The 26,238-nt window shown below is 32.6% G+C and overlaps 1 protein-coding gene across 1 annotated transcript in view; it reads left to right on the forward strand.

The window, feature by feature from the left end:
- LOC129224841 (epidermal growth factor receptor kinase substrate 8-like) overlaps positions 1-26,238 on the forward strand; it is a 136,550-nt gene that overhangs the window by 63,661 nt on the left and 46,651 nt on the right. Inside the window, exons 2-9 of the mRNA XM_054859387.1 lie at positions 7,615-7,696; positions 9,508-9,596; positions 11,321-11,401; positions 14,658-14,785; positions 14,978-15,148; positions 16,817-16,872; positions 17,570-17,703; positions 17,781-17,902. Coding sequence (XP_054715362.1) covers positions 7,641-7,696; positions 9,508-9,596; positions 11,321-11,401; positions 14,658-14,785; positions 14,978-15,148; positions 16,817-16,872; positions 17,570-17,703; positions 17,781-17,902 — 837 coding nt within the window. The 5' untranslated portion in view covers positions 7,615-7,640. The remainder of the gene's footprint in view (positions 1-7,614; positions 7,697-9,507; positions 9,597-11,320; positions 11,402-14,657; positions 14,786-14,977; positions 15,149-16,816; positions 16,873-17,569; positions 17,704-17,780; positions 17,903-26,238) is intronic.

The following is a 26,238-nucleotide window of genomic DNA, read 5'->3' on the forward strand; positions in this document are numbered from 1 at the left end:
GGCTTTAGCCACAACTGGTGTGTTTACTTGTTGTTTGAAATATACTTATTTCGGTGAAATAAATGACGTTATGTAATTCACCTAATATCTTTCATGCATTTGAAAAGTATAGTTTTAAGTTTTTCAATTTTTCTTTGTCATCTTATATCTTACGTTCAGTCGAACTCATTATTAACGACATCACTTTTAATGACGTATCGCTTATAAAGTGTTGCTGCAGATCCTCATTTGGAATGAGGTTAAAGCGCCTCGCAATGTCATAGTTTAAATGACGACCCCGATTTTAACGTCATTTATTCCTCGATTTCATTTTTGACTTAATCGTTTCTCAAATAAAATTCTTAGGACTTTAGATGGAAAAAAGTCATGAGTGCTGCAGTTGTAACTAACTGGATTAGTTGCAGTTATTAGCCGTTATCTGTACTCTGCCGTGCTAAGCGCAAAAGTGGTATCTGCAGGCTGAGTTCAAAATGAGAAATTGCTATTTAACGTTTTGTGCCCCTTGTATTTGATTCAAATGCTACTATTCCAGATTTAAAAAAAAAAAAAAAAAAAAAAAAAAAAAAAAAATTCCCACTGACAAATGACCATAAAACATTGTATTTAGGTAAAATATGTGACAAAGGACCACCTGGTGACCTTAACTCAATTTTGATAAAAAGTGCGAATACAATTTTTGCGCTCAGCACGGCAGTACTACGCTCTGTTTGTTTCCTGGAACTCCATAAATTCAAACGTAGAAGTCTAATAGCTCGAAAAAATATGGGTGTATGCGAAGCTATGAAAGTTTGTGAAACTAATAAAGAAATAACAAACTCGGAGGATCAGTTACGAAATAAAAGTTGGTCACAAAATCAACCACACAGACGAAAACCGCAACAGCATACCTACTTACCCTACCATAAACTTTCTTCATTGCAACACCGGAGAAAGTATTCAAGAGGGGGAGGGGGGAAGAATTCTAGAATTTTGATGCCCAAAATGGTTCAGATAATATTTATTAGAATTTTGTATACTAGATTTATGCAATAAATAATAAATAAATATTCTTCCATCATCATAAAATGTATTTCTCAAGGTCAAATTTGTTATGCTGTCACTAATTCCGTGAACCCTCCAACGTCATTACAACCGAGGTGTACTATTTTAAAATTGTTGGCTGTGAATGTCTCTGGTTCATAGAAACATCACAACAAAATTATCGCCTTCTCTGAAAGGCGGTACTTGGGTCTCTTCATCACTGCAAATTGTTGCATCCACGATTTGAACTTTTCGAACAATTTCGAAATCCGATTTGCACTCGACTCAACTGCTACAAATTACTTTGAACTTGTGCTTGGTCAAATCCATTCGGCTAATGTGGCAAATCTAATACATCATCTTGTGTCATTTCATCAACCTCTAAAAAGAAAAACGCATTCACTACTGTCATGAAAATGAGGGTATTTGAATGACTTGGTTTTTCCACGTGTAAGCATGTATTTCAGACTTGCCAACCCTCCGGATTTAGGCCTGAGTCTCCGTACTTTACGTTATTTTCGACACATCCGGATTTAGCGCTGATATCTCCGGATTTTTGTTCAAAAACTTAACAGCACCAAAAATTAATACATTTCTTCAAAAAAATATTCATTTTGATTGAAAAGAGAAAAAAAAACCGCCCGCAAAGCTCTCAAACAGTTTTTTGGCGTTTTGCCAAACTGCCGAAACGCAGGTGTAGCCTACGAAAATGCAATGCAGCACAGAGGTTAACGGACAGAATTTTCGTAGGCTACGACATGGGACTCGCTTGTTTCTACGGAGTACGTCGTTGATCACGTAGCGTGTCTCATTGGAAGAAACAGGTGAACTAAAATAACTTTAACTTTGACGGTTTTCCTGCTAGCTCACGTGGTCAGAACTTGTTTGTTGTTTGTGTCGGCCGGTGCGAGTGCGAATTGTGTAATGTAAATTGTAAATGTACATGTATGTTGTGTTGCGTGTTGAGTAATATAAATTGTAAAGTGCGAAACGATGTCAAAAAAATATCGGACGGCATTCAGCAAAAGCTACACTGAACAATTTCCGTCAATCAAATCGTCAAGAAAAGGCGAACACTTTGCGTTTTGCTCCACCTGTGCCTGTGACTTCTCCATTTTGCATCGAGGTAAAGCTGACATAGAAAAACATATAAGCACAGAGAAACATACACGGAACTCGGCTAGCTTAAAAAATAATAAAAAACTTGATGCCCTTAAGTCTAATCAAGACTTGAATGTTATCCGTGCGGAAGCTCTTTTTACTACGTTTATTGTGGAGCATAATGTCGCAATTCATGCTAGTGATCACGTTGGAGCGTTGTTCCGAAAGATGTTCCCCGATAGCGATATCGCAAAAAAATATGGGTGCGCAAGGACCAAAACTACTGCAGTCATTAAAGAGATGGCAAAGTTTGAAAAAGAAAGTATTGTGGAAATACTGAAGAAAAGTCCTTTTTCAATTGCTACTGATGGTAGTAACAAAACTGATTGTAAATTATATCCAATTTGTGTCACATATTATAATGAATCTTCATTGCAAATTGAGTCTTCTTTGCTGTGTTCACCTGTTTTAGAATCAGATGGAACTGGGGTAAACATATCTCATCTTTTATTAAGCGCATTGAATGAAAACCAAATTGATCTGGACAATTGCCTAGCTTTCGGGGCTGATAATGCCCCTGTGATGATAGGAAAAAAAATTGGTGCTGCTGGCATTATGAGTAAAAGCATTTCCAATTTATGTGTTATTGGCTGCCCTTGCCATCTTTTAAATCTCGCAGCTGAAAAAGGTGCAGCTATGCTCCCTGTAAATGTCGAGGAATATGTTATTGACATATATTACTATTTAGATAAAAGTTCCAAAAGAAAACAAAAATTAAAGCAATTTCAGGCATTGCATGATACAGAGACAAGAAAAATAATAAAACATGTATCAACTAGATGGCTTTCATTAGGGCGTTCTCTAAAACGCCTGTTGGAGCAGTGGGATCCGTTGGTATCTTTTTTCAAAGAAGAACTGAAAAGCAAGCCTAATTCAAATAATACTTTAAAAGATTACAAAATTCCAAAAGTAAAGGCCTCTGAAACAAGCAGCCGTTTTAACATGCAAGTAGTAGAGTCAACATCATCTAGAGCTAATTTTCAATCTAGCGCTGTTAAAAGACAGAAATTAGATCCTGATGTTGGTGATCATAAACTGTCCAAAAATATTCTTTCGAGAGAAGAAAGAATCTTTATGTTTCTAACTTCTGATTTAAGTAAAGCCTATTGCTTATTTTTAACTCATACTATACCACTTTTTGAAGAACCCAATGTCAAGTTGCAGTCAGGATCTCCACAAATACATATTCTTCATGAAATTTTAATTACAACTTTTAGGAATGTTTTATCCAGATTTATTGTTCCTTCAGCAATTAAAACCAGTACTTCATTGTTAGATGTAAAATATCATAGTGTGGAAAATCAGAGGTTAGATTCAGATCTTGTGATTGGACAAACATGTTCAAAAGTGGTGGAATCCTTAAAACCAAGTAAAAAAAAAGAGTTTTTTAAGTCAGTTAGGATTTATTTCACTACTGTCTGTGATTATATGTATCGTAAGTTCCCATTTAATGATGAAGTATTAATTAATGCTCAAGTATTGAACTTGAATAAGTTAGAGACATCTTCATTTTCTAGTGTACAGTTCTTCTGCCAAAAATTTCCAGTGTTGACAAAGCTTCTAAAATATCAAAGTTCTGATGCATTACTAGATGAACTGCAAGTTCAGTTTTGCTCTCTCCAAGTAGAAGCTTTGCCTGAGGATATTGTAACTGAAAAAAGAATGGATGTGAAGTGGGCGAAACTGAGTAATTATACTGAAAAAAAATATGATCTGCTATGTAAATTTATGCTCTCTCTGCTTACTTTACCACACAGTAATGCAGAATGCGAGAGAATTTTTAGCATGGTAACCAAAACCCACACTCAGTTTCGTTCTCAGTTATCAAATGAAAATTTAGAAAGCTTGCTGACAGTCAAGTCCAAAATGAAAGCTCCTTGCTTCGAAAAAAAGTTTGATGATTTATTTTTAAAAAAGGCAAAATCTTGCACTTTTAATTCTTTAAAATCATAAAATATTTTTTTTAAAGCAAAATTTTCTTATCAAATGTAATATCTTGACAAGTATATGCTTATTAATTGTTTAGAAATGCTTTAGATTAATAGTATTCATTTTGCTATTATACCTCAACAGTTAATTACTAGTTCTATTAATAAAAGAATAATTAAACTTCAAATTGTTTTATTTCTGTGTATAAAATCCATATTTTCTGTGTAAAAAAATTCGTTTATAACACAATGCCATCATTTTAATCTTAGCATATTATGATTAAAACTTTTCTGTTCTGAAAGTAAGATATTATTGCGATTTTGATATGTCGGTACGTTGATAAATAAAATTGCAGGCTTTATCATGCAAATTGCAGGATTTTTCATTTGTCTAGGTTGGCAAGTCTGTATTTTTATGTTCAAACCCGAGGGCATTACTTTAAGCATATTGCTTTCTAGAAGCAAGTGTTTTCAGCAGTCGATAGATGATTTAGCGGACAAAACTGAACTAGAGGTTGCTGATCCTAGCTTAATTTCATTTGGAATAATATTCAACCATTTTAGCGGATTTCCCGAGAAAACGAACAATTTTTGTCAAAGAAATGTCTTGAAATTCCTGAATAATGCAATGAAACTTAAACCTGAACTAGTGAGGGGGGAGGGGGTTGTTCTTCAGGGATGCCTACGGGGGGGGGGGGGGAGGGGGAGGGGCATAGCGCAGGCTGTTCCATTGAAATTTTTAGAGGGGTGATTTTTCAGTTTTTTGGTTTAGTCAGTGTTTAGAGGATGATTTTACAGTTTTTGGTTTAATTGTATTAGGAATGCACATGTGATAAACATTCGAATGTAATTGTTTTTTCGTTTTACTGCATAAGAAATCATTATCTTTGTGCATTTGAAGAAGCGGACAGGCGTTTTGTCGGGTTCTGATGATGAATGAATGTTTGGAATACCGGGTAACGCTAGAATGAACTCACGTTTGTGGAATTTGAATTGTTTGGATTATTGGAGTGATGTGGTGTTTTTTTTCCTTGGTCGCGAGTGGCATGAAATTTTAATGCAGTTTTCTGTTGTGTGTGTATGTGTGTTTCGGAAAATAAAATTGCTTTTTAATTATTTTTTTGAAGTTTGATTTTTTTTAAAATTTTCCTCTCTTTCTCTCACTCTACTTGGATTGCTTTTCTACGTTATTGAAAATTGGTTTGTGCTCGATCTTTATAGAACTTTCATCTTTTTGAAAAATTGTTCAAGGTTTTTAACGTCCATGAACTGAGTTAAATGAATTTGAAATAATTTGCTAAAAATTCTTAAAATATGCCAGAGACATGTGAAAACCAATGGCAGGTCACTGTGACCTCCGAAAATAATTTCCTTACAGCTCAAATTTTCTTGGACGATTCTTCAAATTTGGAGACAATATTTTTTTTTTTTAAATGATGCCTAATGTCTTTTCTCATTTGATGTAGGTGTGCATGCATGTATGCATGCCAGTGGTGTATCTATGGGGTCTAGTGCCCCTGGCAAACTATAAGAGTAGCGCTGCCCCTGTACCAATTTATTAAAAATTCAGCAAAATCAATACACATTTTAGCAATTTGTTTATTAAATATAAATAGTGTTTCGTTCCTGAATCAAAAACAGGGTACATTTTTTAGTTCTATTTATAATACTAATGCATTTTTTTTCCTCAAAAGGGAGTTAATTTTTAAATTTTTGTTTAAAACCACCAGAAGAAAGACAATGTGTACAATGAACATAATTTACACATTTTCTAAAAGCAAGAAAATAATTAAAAAAATAAATAAGTGAAAGTTAAAACATTTACAAAGAATCTATTATGATTGGAAGATTAAAAGAAGTATAAAAGTAAAATTACTCGGGGTTCCTATTTCATGCAGAGGGCAAAAAACTGGTGTGTGGGGGAGGGGGGGGGGTAAAGTTCGGCCGCCCCTTAATATTTTCAAACGCATATCATATGAGTAGCAAGAGATGGAGGGTGGATTTAGCTTCTGGTTTTGGAGAAAGAAAGAAGTCATTACTAGATCTAAGTATTAACAATGAACCTAAATGTATTTTATACATCCACTCAGAGATAAGGGGTCCGGGGATTTCTACCACGAAAATTTTTTGAAATTGTAGATTTAAAAATGCAGTTTAGACGATCTTTGGTAATATTAGGTATTGAGGAAGGTGAGGTTTGTGTGCCTTTCCCCAATAATTTTTTGAAATTGAAATTTTAAAACCGCAATTCTCTGGATTATCTTCAACCAATCTAGAAAGAGGGAGCTACAGGGACTTCCCCAGAAATTTTCGAAATTATTGTGGGAAAAACACAGTTTTAAACCATTCCCGGGGGGATGTTAGGAGAAGCAGAGATTTGAGGCCTTCTCCAGAAACTCGTCAAAATTGAAGTTCCAAAAACGTGGTTTTAGCCAACTTTCAGAGATGCTAGGAGGAGGAGTTTTCTTGGGCTCTCCTCTGTAGCGTATGTAGCACCTTCGCGGTGGGGGGTGGGGGTGGAGGGGGGGATGAGAAGTATAGAGATTGCACACTCTGAAAAAATTACCAAGTTAAAATTTTTAAAAAATGCACTTAAAAATTTTATTTTGCGGGGGGGAGGGGGGGCACCAAAGTCTATGTACGCTACTGGCTTTCCCTCAGAAAAATTTCGAAATTGAAGTAAAAATTTCAGACAAGCTGTTATGTTGTTCACTAGACAGGAGGGGGGGGGGGGGAGCGCTCTCTCAGAATAGAATTGAAGTTTTCGATTGAAAGACTCAGTTTTAGACACTCTTTTGTGATGTTTTCAGGATGAGAATTATGAGAATAATTAAAGAGTGTTTCAATATATTTGTTTTCCCATCGAGAGTTAAAATGACACCCCCTTCCCAAAAAGATGAATCGTTTGGGGAGGGGGGAGACATTCCGCATCCCTCCTAGATTTGCCACTGCTGTGTAGAGGTATTAAACTGACTCAATGCTTCACACATGCAAACTGTTTTTTCTTTCAGGATTAGATCCCTCCCCCTCTCCCCTCGCTCTTTTTTTTTATTTTTCTAGGAAAAAGTCATTAAAAAAGTTCACTTAAAAATCATAATTTTTTTTTTTTTTTTTTGTGGAAAAATCTTGGTGAATTGCCGCCTCTCTTGCTATTGTGCCCTTTGCTTGAGCCAATCCTGCAAACCTCTGTTGCACTACTGACGCATGCTCATGTTTCATAAGTCAGTGAAATTTGAAATTTCATTGGGGTATTTGAAAATTGCTTCCCTCCCAAATTCTTAAGCTTGTGGTGCTTATCATGTTTAAGTTATGGTAATTGGAAAACAAGTATGTACATAATTATGAAAGTAATGCATGTGGTAAAAATGTCTGAATTTGCCTAATCATGTTGTGTTACTTGTAAATTAGATTCTTAATTTTGTGTTCATTATTCTAGTGATGATTGGACATTGCTTTGATCTCTTTTGGTGCCTTTTAAAAATCTATTTTGTTCTTTTCATTACAGGTGGCAGCAACAATTGAGCTTAAAAAATGCCTGGAGTTGTTGATAACCATGATTTTCTCCAAAATACGGGTACTCGAAATAGGTATGTTCCTTTTTTTAAGTTTAAGTACAAAAACACGCTTTTTTCCCCCGAATGTCCACCTATTTATTCTCTATACCTAAATACTTATAAATCAATGGTAATAAGAATTTTTAATATTTACTTGTATTCATCAAGGGCTGATGAGGGAGTGACGAGGTTAAAAAAAAACTTTCAATACACTCTCAAAACCTCAGTCTGTGAACCCTAGAACTAAAAAGCAAGTTACTTTTTTTTTATATATATAAATGCAATGTGCTTGTGAAGGCTACTAAAACATTCTTATTCCATCAACTAACATAGTGTGCCCTCTAGCAGCAGTTAGAGGAACTTTGATGAATCAGTAAAGGAGTGATGTAAGAGGGTTGTAACAACATTCAGTAATGATATTAAAGTTAATATTTATAATAATAAATTATAAGAATGTTATATTATAGTCCCCATTTGAACATAAAATCAAATTAAAAAAAAATAATACATTTATACTTCAGTATTGTAAAAATTAACTTTAAAAGTGAAAATCTTGTGTGGGGACAGTATGAGGGAGTGACGAATGCTTGATTTGAATTGCAATATTAATTCATTTGTAAATATCTAAATTAATAAAAAATCCCAAAATAACTTCTAAACATCCTATTATGCATGCTTGTTAAATTTATTTTGAAAACAATGATAAACTAATGAGTATGTGGCTCTGGACATTAATTTAGCCTATTTGAAGCGAATCACCCATATATTTGTTTGGTGGATTATTTTACTTCATGATGCCTTAACTTAATTATTTGGTGGATTATTATTATTTTTTTAATAGAGCTTTGTTTTTTTTTTAGTTGCTTGTTTTGTTTAGAAATAAGCATTTAATTTTAACTTTCAGCAACATTCTTTTGCCAACTTTTGACAAACAAGTACAGGCATCCCCTGTATAACACAGTACTTGTACAATACGGTTTTGATATTAGACGGTACCAAATTTGCGATTGTTCCAACACGGTTTCATTATTACGTGTTACGAAACTTGAATTTAATACTTCATGGTTTTGATGTAACACGAAAGTTATGTTTGAAACACATGGAATTTCCTTTTTGTTTAATACATTCTGTTAAAGTTTGATAATAATTCTAATAAGTTTTTACTTTGTTTTTATGAAACTTGGTTTCAATATAACACAGTACACTTCCCTTGATTCACATTACTTCTCAGTATCTTATAACACTGTTTCGATACAACACAATACATATTGACATGATTTTTACTAAGTACATGATTCTTTTCTTCTTTTTCGGCACTACAGCCTAGGGCAGGCCAAGACCGTCTCAATCAGTTTCCTCCATCCCATCCTGTCAGAAACAGATTTCCTCTATCCACTGAGGCCAACGGTTTTTAAGTCTTTTTCGGCACAGTCGAGCCAGAAGGTGACTTTATGGGTTGGGTCCCTACTACCTAGTCTAAAGAGGTGCCCCAGCCATCTAATGCGATTGGCTTTAATAAAGTGGATAATATCTGACTATTTATAGAATTTTTTATATATCAAGTACATGATTAATTAGTGTAAAAAATAAAGTCAAAAAGCTATAAGAAAAGTCTTGTATAACACAGTTTTGATACTATATGGAACGAATTAACTGTGTTATACAAGGGTGTTATACACCCCTGTAATTGCTTTGTTTTAACTACTTTGAGAAAAACATGCCAAGTATTCCACTTTATGAAGAGTCCCCCCAGTGCTTACACCTAAAATGTCTTTGTTTGTAACATGCATCTGTTGAAAGTTCATTAAATAGATTTTAATGATGTATTATTACTTCTCTTATAGGGTTGTAACTAATTCAACTGCAGAAAATCACCTTCCTTCCGACATGAAGGGCGGTTCCAGAAACAGATATCCTAATGGATATAATTCTGGTAAGCAGTCCTATCTTTACAGTTATTTCTTTTTGTATTCAGTTTTGATTTTGAAAAAAAAAAAAAAAAAATCTTTCTCAAAAAATACTCCAAGGAAGTAAAATAAACAAATAAAAAAACTGTCCCATCATGTAAGCTTTCACGCAATGTGTTTATTGTAAGCTTTCATTGTCAGTATTTTGATGCACTAATGCTGCCAGAAATCACCTTCTGGGAGGGAGTTGGCCATAAAAAGTCTGTAATATATTCAGTGGCATACCTAGCATTCAGAACACCTGTGGTGGTAATTTGTAGTGTCACTCTCTCCCTCCTCAAAAGAAAATTCAAATTTGCAGTCTTAGAATGTATTTTAGCTTCATATTTTTCAAAAACTTGCAATTCCACTTTGGGTGTCAACCCCCTCCCTTTGGGTGACACCCGGGGTGGACCCCCCTCCCCCTGCCTCCTGTAGCTACGCTACTGACTGTAACCATATTAGTTTGGTTACTGTGAGGTAAAACCAAAGTCTCTGGGTGTTGACCCTCCCACTGGCTGTGCCCCTGCTTTGATTAATTGATGAATATTTCATGTGCATAGAATCATTTGTTTTTAATCTTAGCAAAATTTAGAGTGATATGAATTTTACTCATGTTAATACTCTTTATATCTTTTTTTGTGGAAATAAAATGATAAATTAGAAAAGATTTTGTTAATTTAACAAAGGTTAATCTTAACAAAGGTTTAATCTAATGTACAATAAAAACATTTAATTTTAGTTCTTTGTTTCCTTTGATGGTAGTTTCAAGGTGAAGTTGGTTTTAATTATTAAATTATTGACTATTGCTTTTTTTTTGGGGGGGGGGGACACTAAATTTTAATAACTAATATTCTAATTTTATTTTTTCATATTGTTTCAAAAACAACAACAAAAAAAAAGGTTTAAGATTTCTTTATTTTATTTTGTACTTGATTTTAATGTAGTCGTAAATATGTGTACTTAAAAAAAGAAATAAAATTAGAAGTCAAAACAAAGCAAATCTCTTAAATTTAAGTATGTTGTATTTTAGTGTGGTACCTGAAAATTGTAGCTATTGCTGAATCATGGTTTATTTTCAAATAATTTTAAATGACAAGGTTCAAATGAAAAAGAAAGAATGTTTTTTCTTTTGTTTTACACAGATATTTGGGTGAAAAAGAGTCTTAAACTGGTCTCATTAACTTAAATAATTACAAAACTTAAAATCATTTTAAAAAGATCATTGCAAGGATATGAATATCATTGAATTACAACATGTTTGTTCATTAACTGTTTTTTAATAAGTTTTATTTATTTTGAAAATAACAAATATAACCCCAACTTGTTTTTTTATTGGTGGGTTGCAACCTGTGAACAATTTCAGTAGATTATTTGGGCAATTTTATTTTTTGTTTTATATTGCTTTAAACATGCTTTTTAGTGACTTCTGCTTTCACCTTTCTGGTTTTTAAACTTTCGGCCTTAATTATTTAATTGTTTGAAGTTTATTCACGTAGTCATGATGACAAGATTATTTTTTTTTTCGGTAACTTAATTCATTTTATTGATTATTTTGCATACCTTTCATTACATGATAATTGTTAACTGAATTATGTTTTAAATATGTTTTTTTTTGTTAAATTGTTTGCTATTATTTATTATTCTGGCTCTTTTTTTATGTGATTGATTTGTGACATAATTATAATTAAGTGATATTGTTTTCATACAGATCAAATGAGTGATGTAACTGATGATAGCCCACGTTATTTCTTAGAGCACTTGGCAACCTTTTCAGTTGGATCTGATTTTGGTGAGGAATTTTTTTTTTTTTTTTTTTGATATTTCTGTTTTGTCCATGTGCAATAGTCAGTGTTACATTAATTGCTCGTTCTGTAACAAATGGTGGTCTGACTATTGTTACAAATAGAGTGTATGAAAAAGTTCAAAATGTATTTGCTGATCATGACGTACATGCATGGAAAAATTAACAAAACTGAAGTGAATTACTCAGATTTTTGCCCGAATGCAAGTGACACTCAATATACTTGACCTTATTTTACATTCATGAAGGTTTTCTCCTTTTTGAAAAAATCATTAAGTAACATAATTTGAACAAACCAAATAAAACTGGTTTAGTGCTTTTCAGACTAAACTTCCTATAAATAGCTTTACAGAGCTTGGCAAAATATCCATAAAGTAAAATTATTTCTGATTACTTGTGCATATTATTCTTGCAGAAATGAAATGGACATAAAATTCCATATCTTCTTAAAATAACATTGCCAAGTGAACAGAAATTATAGATAATTGAAAACTGTCTGCTGTAGATTGATGTATGTCTTTGTTTGAGATTTTTAACGAGAAAGCTTTTAAGTACTAATTCAATTTAGTGACTGGTGCTGCTATCGATATAAAATTTGAAACTATCCTTTGTTTTGTCTGAGCAATGCTATTTTAAAAAAAAGCTATTGGTGGCAGTGGCATCACTTGCCTTGCATAGTTTTCAGTTTCCCTCATTTTTCATCATCAAAATGGCCGATTAGAATTTGCTTCAATTAAGCTGAATTGACTATGATATATGTTAGCATAAAATAATATTTTTAACGAATTTAATGCAGTTTAGAAACTTTTGGCTTATAACAAGCTTTAATTTTAAGGGAATTTTAAGATGTTGGCTTTGAATTTTTAAAGAATAACTGTTTTGCACCCCATAATCATAGCTGGATAGCAGAGGCGGCGACTGTTACTTAAAAGTTTGGGGGCAAAATTTTTTAGGAAGTTTAAGGCTATTTTAGGTTATCTTGAGTGACAAAAGGAGGGGGGGGGGGGGCTTTTGATGTTCTTGCAATATTTTGGAATTGTAGTTTTAAAAACACCGTTTTAGTATAGTTTGTCAACGTTTAGGGAATGGAGAGGAGTTTCCACGGTTGTCCCCCGTAATTCTTTTTAAAATAGTCTAATTAATAATTAAAAATATATATATATATAAAAGAAAGAAAATTTGTATTTTTGGTATCTTGAATTCAAAATATGTTTTTTTGCAATCACGAGCTTGTGTATGTTGGCGCGCGCGCGTGTGTGTGTATGTGTGCAGGCGTGTGCATGTGTGTATGTACGCCTGTGTGTAGGATGTGGACGCCACCTGGAGACGGTACTCGCTAGAGGAGCAACATCGGGAGGAGTCGGTCAACGGTAGTGCTGCAGAGGAAGTCGGGGGGGGGATATAAAAAGAGGGGTCATCATTCAACAGTCAAATGGAAACAATAAACAATTCGTGATTGCTCAAAAAAACCCAAGACGTTTAAACTGTCTTTAGTAATGTATAAGGGTAAGGAAGGCTCTTCCCGGAAAAAAAGCTTAAACTGATGTCTTAAAGACACGAAGTAAAACCATCTTTAGCAAACTTAGAAGGACTTAAATTTTGCAAAGTTTGAAACATATTTAAATGTCTTTTAAAACATTATTTCAGACTTCTCTTTTATTGACTTTAGGAGGAACAAATGGGTTTGGAAGTTCTGCCAGTATTTTTTTTAACTGATGAAATCCTAAGAAATCAGTCTTGATCTTCCTTCAGAGAAAGATGATTCTTTTTTTTTAATTGCTGTCTTAAAATGCAGTTTTACACTATCTAGAAGTATTCTCTTCCTGATTCCCCCCCCCCTCGAACTGGAGTCATTATAACGCAAATTTAGGTCATCTTTGAATTTAAAGGAAGGAGAAAGTGTGTTTGGGGAATTTTTCTCTTGGAAATTTTTTAAAAATGAAGTTTTAAAACTGAAATGTTAAGCAATATTTGGTGATGTTAATGTTGACCTAGAATGTCTTGAAATTAAAATCTCAACATTTAGTCAGTCTTTGATGATGAAAAATTTGCGGGGGCAGTGGCTCCCCCCTCCCTGAATCGCCACCACTGCTGGATAGTACAGACACATGCACATGAATACGTTCACTGCTATACAGGTAAATCAGCTGCAGATCTGTGCATTGTCTGATAATTGTTGATTACTGTCAACAATTATCAGTTTTTAAAGATAAACAAAATTTTGTTTATCTTTAAAAATAATCAAATCATTAAAAAAGTTCACTTTTTGCTTTCATGGATACATGATTGAGGGCGAAAGGCATTTATCTTACTAAAACGTTTATCCACACACTGTATATTGTTTTCCACACTTGCAGAAAGCTTTGAGTTGTGTGTGCAACCAAGGTTGCCAACTGCTCCTCATTTTGCGGAGTTGCTCCGAAAAAATGGCAAAACTCTGCAGCTCTGCAAAAAAGTTCTTTTGCTCCGCAATTCCCATCCAACGCTTTCAAGCTTAAATTTTGCTATTTTATCGTAACAGATATGTAAATATGGGAAATTAAAGATGCTTATACTCAAAGATTGAAATAATGTTTAAAGCTATTTTTTATTTAAAAATAATTATCTTTATACTAGTGCTTAAATTGATTATTAGAGCTATAAAAATATTTTATATAAGTGGTTTTAGTTATTTTAATTGATTTTTATACAAAATTCGGAACTGCTCCACAAAATTTTATATTGCTCCTCAAAATTAGTATGAATGCTCCTCAAATTGTTTCTCCTAGGTTGGCAACCCTCAGATACTTAATATTTTTATATTACTAAGCCCATAATATATATATGCAAACAAACTTTTCTTTTGTAAGTTCACCATTTAAGGGGGAAAAAAACCTAACTTTTGAAATGTGACATGGCATACACATGCTAATTATATTATTAGTTTCAAAGTTCTCATGCCAAATTATGGGATGTAAGTATTATTACATGTAACTAGTATCTTTGTTGTATGGTAATTAATGGTTTTAAAAAATAATCACAGTGTTGTAACTATAACCACTAGTAAGTCAAAAAAGAAAAGTTATTTTGTGACATAATTTGTTTCTCATTTTCTTCAGAAAACATTACATGATTCTGTTGGTGGTTCAAACGCAATCAAAATATTTATTTTGGTCAAATTTATATAGCACTTTTGTTTTGTGATCCATTTGTTAAACTTATTTTCTTAAGGATAATTGCATTTAATGTTTAATCTCTTCTTTAGGATTAGTTTCTCCTAAAGATGGTCTCCGACGTTTATTACAAATGGAGAAGAGTAATGGAATATGGACTCAAAAAATGCAAATGAAACTTGATAAAAATTGGGTCCTCATTCTGGATTATGAAGATGGGGTAGGTGTTTTAAAAAAAAAAGTTTTGAAATTATATTTGTTTGGTAACATATTTTTTCGATTCCGTTTGCTGCTAATGATAAATTTATTATTTTTAAAGTTTTCTTTGCTCATAATGTAAACTTTGTTTTCCAAACATACATCATCTTTCAATTTTGTGTTAAACTAAAGCAATCAATCTTATTTTTATCAGGATGTTGTTGAAAAATTTCCGATGAACTTGATAAGTGATCCAACTGCTTATACCAGTGATGACCCACGGGAACTCTATAACAACATTTTGATTTTCATTGTCAGAGAAGATCCAAAAAGCAAGAGTCCAAATCAATCCGAGATGCACATTTTTCAATGTGCAAGAGTTTATGTAAGTTTAACATTAAAAAAATAATAATAATAATTAAATAAATGGCAACTTTGTATCATGCTTCCGATTTTTGATATTTCACTTTATTTTAAATTTTTAGACTACGAACACATCTTAAATTCTCATATGAGTCACTTAATTTGTTCCTATAGGAAAGTTGATTTTTGAAATGTGAATTTTGACTCTACATTCTTCACTTCATGCAATTTTCTTTATTTTCTTCCAAAAACATTTCTTGCTGTGTTTTCAAGTTATCAAACTTTATACATTTTAGTAAATTTTTGTTTTGATGTCATTAAATTTTAACGCAAACTTAATGGCTAATTTTATAAGTTTTTCTGGAACAATACTGAAGAAGCTCGTCATTCAGAAACTAATGGCAATCTTATTAAAAATGGGGGGAAAAATTGTTCACCAATGGATCCTCCTGAGTCATGTTAGAGTTCTTGGCACTGCAGAAGCTAGGATATTTTCAAAAGAGATTTTGTTTTTGCCATTAGACTAATTTCCTCTCAATGGGGTGCAACATAAATCTACCTCCGCATGGTTGTGGACCCCGGGCAACGCTTTGTTGACTGAATGATCTACAATTTTGGCAATGGACTTTCTGCCAAAAAGTAACTTGTCTATCCCACTCCAAGAGAGCTGATCTTCTCAAGACTTTCATTTCACATGATGTTGATGTATTCACCATTATAAAGCCAATCTAACACCATCCCAGGTTCAAAGCAGTTGCCTTTTTCAGGCTCTTGAGGGGTCATGGTTGTCTCGGAAAACACCTTCACAGGTTAAATATTTGTGATAGCCCTAAATACATGCTCTGCAATCTGGACAGGAACGTGGACTAAGCCCATCTTCTTGCCTGCCCTGCCCTTGTCTTCTCGATTCTGCACAGCCGTTACTGGGAGGTCAGGGCCCTTAGCGGCTAAACAAGTTGCTTTGTGACCTTCTTTGTCTTTCGTTCTAATTTTTATTGTTTGTGTTCTTATTTTGTTTTCACTGTAGCCTGCCATTGAAAATTAAAAAAATTCTTCTCTCCCCTTGAGAAATTATGAATCTTGCGAGCAAGGCCAATGCTAAGACATGAAGAAACCTCTTTATTGTGATATTGCAGCTAAGAAAAATAGGCCGTGTCTTTCAGAAGATAAAAACGGGATTTCTCCCAATTTACCAATGAGGACAAGAACCAGCTGTCTTTGAATGTTGACTGACAATCAGCACCTCCACAGGATTCTCATAACTTTTGCTTCATACCTTTTGCGTGAGGATGGTTTTATGAATGGACAACATCTTTGTTCAGAATTGAAAGGTATTGACGCTGAAAATTCTTCTTATCATTTTCCTCATCTGTACTGAACCCAAGACAGTGTATGGCTGATTGTCTCAGGCTGGTTGTAGGATTAAAAAACAGCTTTTCGCTTATAAGGAACTTGATTAAATTACTGAATTAGCTTAAAATTCAATTGGAGTCGCATTAAGATAAAAAAATATGTTGTATAACTTATAAAATCTTGAGTGTTTTATTGAACTTTTGATGAACAGAATGCATCATCTACTGTTATGTTTCAAGTTAGACTGAATAGGAGAACTGACATTTATTCTGTATTCTTTCTACCCATTTGTGATATTTGAATTTTATTTTCTTTCATTAATGAATTTTTATTTCAGGCTCAAGATGTTGTTGATGAAATGAAAATGTTTATGTCTGGTAAAATCAAAGCAAAGTAAGTTTTCCTTATAGTGTAAAATTTTAAAAATAATTGTAATAATTTAATTTCAACACTTTGAAATGTCAAGATCTGCATATCAAATAAGATTACACCTACTCAACTTTGAAGGAAAATTTAATTAGGTAACTACCTACTGTTAGAACTGCATAGAAGAGACAAGTCCTCTCACCTAATTTGTTTTTAATCCTTTCTAATGTGTTCTGAAGTGCAAAGTTAAGCTCTTTTGTTGTTCAATTTTGATGTTGCGCTTCTTTTTCTAGAGATTGCAAGATGTACTGATTTCACCTAATTTGTCTTTAATCCTTTCTAATGTGTTGTCTGAAGTGCAAAGTTAAGCTCTTTTGTTGTTAAATTTCGATGTTACGCTTCTTTTTCTAGAGATTGCAAGACGTGCCGATTTCCTATTTTTATCTTTTGCTTTTAATTAAGAAATGCTATTTTTGAGCGTTTTATTCTGTTTTATAACTTTTTTCGTCATGGTGTCAGAATTTGAATATGAGTCAATATTTTCACATTTTAATTGTCGTGTGTTAGTTGCTTAACCAGTTTTGATTTCTATGCAAAATTTCGTGTATTCTTTATTATCATAATTATTTTAGTTTTGTACTATTTTAATTTAACTTATATTCAAAAATATGAGGGTTAGTTAATTTGTTACATCTAGTTATTTTTTTCTGGTGCCTCTTTTTAGAACTGCTGAAAATATTAGGCATTTACCTCCACCTCCTCATAATCCACCTCCTGATCCACCTATTAATGGTAATAGTTCTAAGGTTCGTGACCACGTCGCAATGTTTAGTGCATCTGCTTCTTCTTCCGCTATGCGTAAGTTTTCAGTACCTTAGTAAACTTTTCTCAGTTTATTTATTTTTTCTCTTTTTGAATTTTGTATTTCCTTTTAGATCCACCCAATGCAAGGGGTCCTTCTATTTTGCAACAGAGAATAGAAAGAGCTACAGGCTATGCTCGTGAATCAAATGATGAAACAAGTTCCACCACTAGTGACAAATATGAACGGGAAGTTGTAAGTTTACATACATATATCTGTCACGAGTTCTAGTTTTTTTTTGCTGCTACATTCACTCATCTATAAGGGCAGACAACCTTAATCATTAAAACTTGACATTTTATTATATTTTAACTTGACCAAATACTTTTTCTCATGCACTGAGAACATGTTATGTTTTGTATTGAGAGCAATTTTGTTATAATTTTTATGTTACTGATTAAACAATGCATATTAGGGCATTTACAGGGCTCCCAAATGGTCCGCTTTTCCCGCCAAAGTCCGTTTTTTAGGGTTAAGTCCGCTTTAGACCAGTTTTAACATTTTAGTCCGATTAGTCCGCTTTTATATTGTTTTTACTTAATCAGATTTTAAAAGTTTTCCATTGTGTTCAAAGATACTGTACACCCAAACACGCGGCCGCGGCGCCTTAAACTGACTTTCCCGTATTATTTCCCTTCAGATTGACGTTATTAATCCTCCTTCAACCGCTGCAGCATGGAAATCCATAAAAAAAGAGGTTTGGGGGAAGAGTTTTGACGTCGAATCGCGGAGCAGGGTGCTACCGATATTTCTCGGAATTTCAGTCTCAGGTTTGCAATAACGAATGAACTTTCCGATCTCGGATCTCGATAACTCGAATATTCATCTTAAAGTTTTCACTGGATCCCAAGCTCTTGAGACTGTTTCAATCCTTTTGCATCTTGTAAATATTTTGATGTTTATGACAATAGGAAGTCATTTTGACATATACTACTTTAGATTAGCTTATTTTTCGTTTAATTTCGATAATTAACGAAGGAATTAGTTTAGAAACCATCACAACATTGAATTTACTCGCACTTCACGGAAAATGAGTTTTAGTGTTTGAAATTTCAATATTTCAATCTTTTTGCATCATGAAAATATTAAAATATTTTGCCCAACCGAATGTTATTTTCCCAAATGCTACCTTAGATTAGCATGTTTTGTGTTTAATTTAGTAGAAAATAAATAAATTTATTTTATGGAAAGTATGCCAAAATTGAACTTGGTTCGTAAAAATTTGCTTATCCGAGCTTTCAATCGTTTTGCATCTAATAAATAGTTTTATATTTTTGGCAATTTGAAGTTGTTTTGACATGCTGCATTAGATTAACTCGTTTTAATTTTTATTTAAACAATTAAATAATTCATAATTTTTTTTAAATTCAAATTTCTAGTTTTGCAACCTTAACTTGCAAACTTAAGTTTAATTATTATTAGCTTTTTTTCGGTTATTACTGTTTCTTATAGGGGTGGGGGATATTAAATGTAAAAAATTGAGTGCATAACATTTAAACTTAGTGTTTGTATTTAAAACAAAGTTAAAATATAAAATTTTATAAAGGTGAATTTTTGTACATTTTTTTCATTGTCATGATGCCTGCTAAAGAGGGGAATTAGTCCCCCCCCCCCCCCACCCGCATAAAAGTTCAAAGCACTCATGGTCTTGCAATCATGGAGGTTTTTTTTTTTAAACTAAGTTTTATGATTCTTGAAAATATACTTTGAATATGAAAAATTGTAAAACTAAGCCTCATGTGATCTGCTTCTCTTTGTGATTAAGCATTTCAGACATTTTTAGGAAAACTTTCAATACGGTAAATCTTTTATTAAAGTGTCTCTTGTATAAAAAAAAAGCAGTTTGTTTTCGTATACTTTTTATATTACTTTTTTTTTATTTATATGTTAGCATTAAATGAAATCTGCATGTAATATTTATAGTGCAAATTTAGGGTGGTACCTTGAAAAACATTTTTTTACTCTTGAAAAGTGCTTAAATTTTTTTTCCCTCTAAAGGATATGAACCGTGTGATAAAGAGATTAAATTTAAAATTCAAATATAAAATCATTTTATTATAAACTCAGTTGTAGCTTTGTTGAAAATCAAAACAATACTTATTAGGTTTCAGTGTGAGTCATGAGGAAGTGCAAATTTCTCAGCAAATAGTTAGATGAAACTGATGAAGATGGGAACAAAATTCGAGACTGGGGAAAACAGCAAGAGAATAATGTTTTTTTGTTTGTTTGGTGTATGATAGCGCTATATTAAGAAGCATTAAAAGACAGAAAAACATAAAAATAATTTTGAACTAAATAAAGATGAAGTGCAACTTTACCTATCCTTCAGTGAAACTACCAGCATCCCTGGTTCAAGTCAAAATGTATCATTATGCCTCCCCCACCCCCAATGTTGTGCACTCTTATTAATGGATAAAAAAATCAGTTTCACTGTTGATAAAAGATTTGTATCTCATTATTATAGTTAATTAACGAATTATCTTCACGAATTTAGCAGCTGGCAACTAATTTGCCTTTTGCAGGGCTCCCAAATGGTCCGCTTTTCCCGCCAAAGTCCGTTTTTTAAGGTTAAGTCCGCTTTAGACCGCTTTTTAACATTTTGGTCCGATTAGTCCGCTTTTATATTGTTTTTACTTAAAAATCAGATTTTAAAAGTTTCCATTGTGTTCAAAGGTACTGTACACCCAAACACGCGGCCGCGGCGCCTTATCCTGACTTTCCCGTATTATTTCGCTTCAGATTGACGTCATTACTTCTTCAACCGCTGCAGCATGGAAATCCATAAAAAAGAGGTTTGGGGGAAGAGTTATGACGTCGAATCGCGGAGCAGGGTGCTACCGATATTTCTCGGAATTGCAGCCTCACGTTTGCAATAACGAATGAACTTTCCGATCTCGGATCTCGATAACTCGAATATTCATCTCAAAGTTTTCATTGGATCCCAAGCTCTTGAGACTGTTGCGTCGTGCGTTGACTGTAATAGTAACGCTGCTATGAACCACCTCTTTTGCAAATAAATTCGGAAGTAATCTCGTGGCGCATGCGCCATTTTTTTTACAGGCGCATATGTTCGTAAATTTTACGCCCTTGAAAACCTTGTAAAGTTCCTGAAAAATATAAAGTTTTTTTTCCAAGTGCTTGAAAGCCTTGAAAAAGTATGAAAAGTTTCTTTATTGCTTGATTCTTTCGAAAATCATTACAAGCAATCTATAGCATACTTTAGATTACTTGTAATTCTTTTAAAAATATTTTATCAGTGCAATTTTCTGAACATAGGTTCGATATGCAGTATCGCGAAAAATTGCTTTCGTGTTTGAGGTTTCAATCCTTTTGCATCTTGTAAATATTTTGATGTTTTTTACAATCGGAAGTTATTTTGACATGTGCTACCTTAGATTAGCTTATTTTTCGTTTAATTTCAATAATTAACGAAGGAATTAGTTTGGAAACCATGACAACATTGAACTTACTCAAACTTTGCGGAAAACTGCTTCTCGCGTTTGAAATTTCAATCCTTTTGCATCTTATAAATATTTTGATTTTTTTAACAGTAGGAAGTTATTTTGACATATACTACTTTAGGTTAGTTTATTTTTCGTTTTATTTCAACAATTAAAGAAGAAATTAGTTTGGAAACCATGACAACATTTAACTTAATTTGAATTCGCAGAAAACTGCTCCTCGCGTTTGAAATTTCAATCCTTTTGCATCTTGTAAATATTTTGATGTTTTTGACAGCAGGCAGTTATTTTGACATATACTACTTTAGATTAGCTTATTTTTCGTTTAATTTCAATAATTAACGAAGGAATTAGTTTGGAAACCATGACAACATTGAACTTACTCGGACTTCGTGGAAAACTGCTTCTCGCGTTTGAAATTTCAATCCTTTTGCATGCATCTTGTAAATATTTTGATGTTTATGACAATGGGAAGTTATTTTGACATACAGTGGCTCCCAAAAGTGTTCGTACACCTTGAAATTTTGAAGTAAAACCAAAATAACGCAAAACTGAATTCGAATATGAAGTCCAATTTTTTTTTTCACATCATTCCTATGTTATTCTGAATGAAACCCAGTAGTTTTTTCAAAATATTGCCACATTTTATTTTTGAAATTTGTCAAAAAACGAAGAGACAGAGAAAAGATACACCACAAAAGTCATCGTACACTGAAATATTTTCGAATAAATTCATAATTAACATTATCATATGTGGTTTTTTTATTATTTTTGCATTGTAATGATACTATAAAGTCATTTGCCTTTCATTTTTTGTGTATTTATTCCCTAATATTCTGCTTATTATTTTAAAATGGCAGGTATGCGTAGAAAACAACAAACACGATTCGAAATTTGATTTTTTCCCCTCACAGTAGCCGTAAATTGGTTTGAAATGTCTCTAAATTGGTTAATTTATACCGTTCTATAGTGAAATGCTTGATAAAATGCTTTAAAGACAAGAATCGGATCGAAAACAAGGTAAGACAAGGTCAACTGGCAAAGTTAACAAAGCGTGATCGGAGGTTTACAGCTAAAAAAAACATGAAAAATACACATTTCAGAACTGAAAAAGTTTCTGCAGAATTGAATGAAACATTTTACGTTTAATTTTTGCCTAAAATTATTCGCCAAGGTTTCTGATTAGCTGGATTACATGGGACCTCTTCCCGCAGAAATTTTCTTGTTCGTGCGAAAAACAGTAAGCTTGCGCTTTCCGTCGTAAAATCAATGATAAATAAGCTCAAAACGTTTTGGAACAACGTCTTACTTATAGATGAAAATAAATTCAACATTTTGGGTTAAATTGTTGTATAATTGTAAATGGAAGAAAAAAAAATGAGTAATTGAATCTTAAGAACTTAGTTGGATCAGTTAATCAGGACGGTGAAGGTGTTCTTGTGTGAGGGTACATCTCAGCATCAGGACTTGGAAATTTGGAATTTTTTGGTGAAATAATGAATTATGCTGTTCATTTAAATATTTTAAAAAACAATTTTTAATTATTAGCCCAAAATTTGGTAATCGGAAACAACTTTGTTTTTTATCAAGATAACGATAAGAAGCACACGTTCGCGTTTGTTGCCTCAAAATTTGTCCTTAAGCTTAGAAATATGTCCTCAGTCGCCAGATTTAAACTTAATAGAACATATTTGGAGACATCTGGTGGCTGAATTTTGAAAATACACCATTGAAACGAAAAGCGAATTAGAAACAGTAAGACTAGTAGTGCGACTGAACACTCACTCAGAAATTGCACAAAAAAAGAAAGAAAAAACAATGAAATCTATTCCCAGATGCTTAAAAGCAGTTGTTGCTACTGCATGGTATTCTACTAAATAATAACTTAGTAAAAAGTTAAATTATTTACTAATTTTTTGACATTTTTTCAAAGTGTACGAAGACTTTTATGAGATAAAATTTAAGGCACTTTTTGGTTTTTGATTTTTAAAAAACTAAGTTTTAATGTTTTATTAAAAATTTTCATGTAGTTTTGTTAAAAATAGATCATAGATCTTATAATAAAATACCTATTCCGAAATATTAATTCTAACCAATGGATAGAGGCCTATTTCATTGAAAGTCGTAGGTGTACGAACACTTTTGGGAGCCACTGTATACTACTTTAGATTAATTTATTTTTCACTTAATTTCAATAATTAACGAAGTAATTATTATGGAAATCGTGTCAACATTGAACTTACTTGGACTTCGCGGAAAATGGGTTTTAGTGTTTGAAATTTCAATCTTTTTGCATCATAAAAATATTAAAATATTTTGCCCAATCGAATGTTATTTTCCCAAATGCTACCTAAGATTAGCATGTTTTGTGTTGAATTTAGTAGAAAATAAATAAATTTATTTTATGGAAAGTATGCCAAAATTGAACTTGGTTCGTAAAAATTTGCTTATCTGAGCTTTCAATCGTTTTGCATCTAATAAATATTTTTATATTTTTGGCAATTTGAAGTTGTTTTAACATGCTGCATTAGATTAACTCGTTTTAATTTTTATTTAAATAACTAAAAAATTAATATTTTTTTTAAATTCAAATTTCTAGTTTTGCAACCTCAGTTTTTTTTTTTTTAATCTAAGTTGATCTGCTTCTCTTTGTGATTAAACATTTCAGACATTTTTAAGAAAACTTTCAATACAGTAAATCTTTTATTAAAGTGTCTCTTTTATTTATATGTTAGCATTAAATGAAATCTGCATATAATATTTATAGTGCGAATTTAGGGTAGTACCTTGAAAAACATTTTTTTACACTTGAAAAGTGCTTGAATTTTTTTTCTGCCTAAAGGGTATGAACCGTGTGATAATGAGATTAAATTTAAAATTCAAATATAAAATTATTTTATTATAAACTCAGTTGTAGCTTTGTTGAAAATCAAAACAATATTTTTTAAGTTTCAGTGTGAGTCATGAGGAAGTGCAAATTTCTCAGCAAATAGTTAGATGAAACTGATGAAGATGGGAACAAAATTAGAGACTGGGGAAAACAACAAGAGAATAAAGTTTTTTTTTTGTTTGGTGTATGATAACGCTATATTAAGAAGCATTAAAAGACAGAAAAACATAAAAATAATTTTAAACTAAATAAAGATGAAGTGCAACTTCACCTATCCTTCAGTGAGACGTCAAAATGTATCATTATGCCTATTTAGTTCTAAAGAGGCTGCCTTAAGTGCTGAACTAAGTGCCCCCCCCCCCCCAATGTTATGCTCTTTTATCAATGGATAAAAAAAATCAGTTTCACTGGTGATAAAAGAATTGTATCTCTCGTGATTATAGTTAATTAACGAATTATCTTCACAAATTTAGCAGCTGGCAACTAATTTGCCTTTTGGTGCTTCATGGGTTTAACTATGAGTGGTCCTCCCAAGGTCCTCTTTTTGATCCTAACTGGTCCTCTTTAGTCCCCTTTTTGATTGAAAATGGTCCTCTTTTACCCTTTTATGAATCTAAAATGTGTTGGGAGCCCTGCTTTTGGTACTTCATGGGTTTAACTATGAGTGGTCCTCCCAAAGTCCTCTTTTTGATCCTAACTGGTCCTCTTTAGTCTCCTTTTTGATTGAAAATGGTCCTCTTTTACCCTTTTCTGAAGCTAAAATGTGTTGGGAGCCCTGCATTTACTGATAGTTAATAGTGTGTAAACACTTCATGTATCATCATGCAATAAATTTAAGCTTCTTCGTTTCAACACATGTTCATAGTTCCTTGCATCTTTTCTACCTCTAAAAAATTTGTTCTCTGTTTCTTTAGATGGATTTGAAAAGCAGTATCTTATATAATTAAAAACTGAGCGCATGTATCTATGTCCAAGTTACTTCTCTCGAATGCCAATAAATTGACCATCGAGCCAGGTATCGATGGATTCATAATCTTCCCCTCTTCATGTTTGGCTACTTAACACAATCCTCCAATAATAATTAGAAGAGATATCAATTAAAAACTATTAATTATGACACTTAGATTTCTAAATAAAATCCCTATTTTTTGAAGACTTTCCTCCGTTCAAATTATTATTCAGTGCCTCATCTCAATTTTCCGCAACAATGCTTTTATTAAAATTTATAGCGGTGAAGAAAATCATTGAGATGAAAGATCTGTTGCCACTTTTTTTTCTCGAATATGAAAAGTAAAATTCTGTTTTTTTTAAAAGTCTTTTCCTGTAATCGGGGGGGGGGGGGGGGGGGGATTTAAAATGTTTCCTTTTTTGTTATTTTTCTGCAATCTACCGCAAAATTTTACTGATTTTATTTTTTTTGTTCAAGCCTAGTTGTTGAACATGCATCACTTGACTTAACTTTTATTTTTGAGGTAGACCAAGCAAAGCCAGGCGAGGCAGCTAGTTTATGTATTAAAATCTGACTATATCTATTTATATATGCATGTATTTCTGTATGTCACTTGAACTCTCTGAGAACAGATTTGACTATTGAATTAGATATGAAACAGATTCGAAATTTTAAAGGGTTTACGGCCAGGTCGCATCTTTGTATCAGAGATATTAATTGAAACAGCAATCTTCAATAACACATCATTTATTTTGGAGCAATGCAGTAGTTGATAGATTGCCAATAGTTCCTGGTTCGAGTAAAAGTGAAATAAGGAACTCTTTTTTTTTTTTTTTCCACCCACTCTTTAAAAAAAAATGTAATTTTTGTCCCGAACCATCAATTAACATTAATTGGCTTGCTTAAGATTTCTCAGGTGGCTAGATTTTGGTAAAATCCCTGAAGGTGGTGTACTTCCTTAAGGCAAGCCACTGCAGGCGGCTAATTGTATTAATTGAGCTGTTTATTTCAAAAACCAGCCAAACAACAAGTTCTAAAATTTTGAAAATGCATTTCTAGCCTTATTTTAAAATTTTTCAATAGGGATTACAATATTTTAACTGAAATGTATGCATATTTAGATATTTTTCCTTCAGTAAAGAGTTTGCATTTGAATAATTTAATGTAATGATAGAACTATTTTCTTAAAACTGGAAACTTTGTGCTTTGACTGGTTTTTGAAAAAACAATT

This window comes from Uloborus diversus, chromosome 6, assembly GCF_026930045.1.
Source record: "Uloborus diversus isolate 005 chromosome 6, Udiv.v.3.1, whole genome shotgun sequence".
In the NCBI taxonomy this organism is placed as follows: Eukaryota; Metazoa; Arthropoda; class Arachnida; order Araneae; family Uloboridae; genus Uloborus; species Uloborus diversus.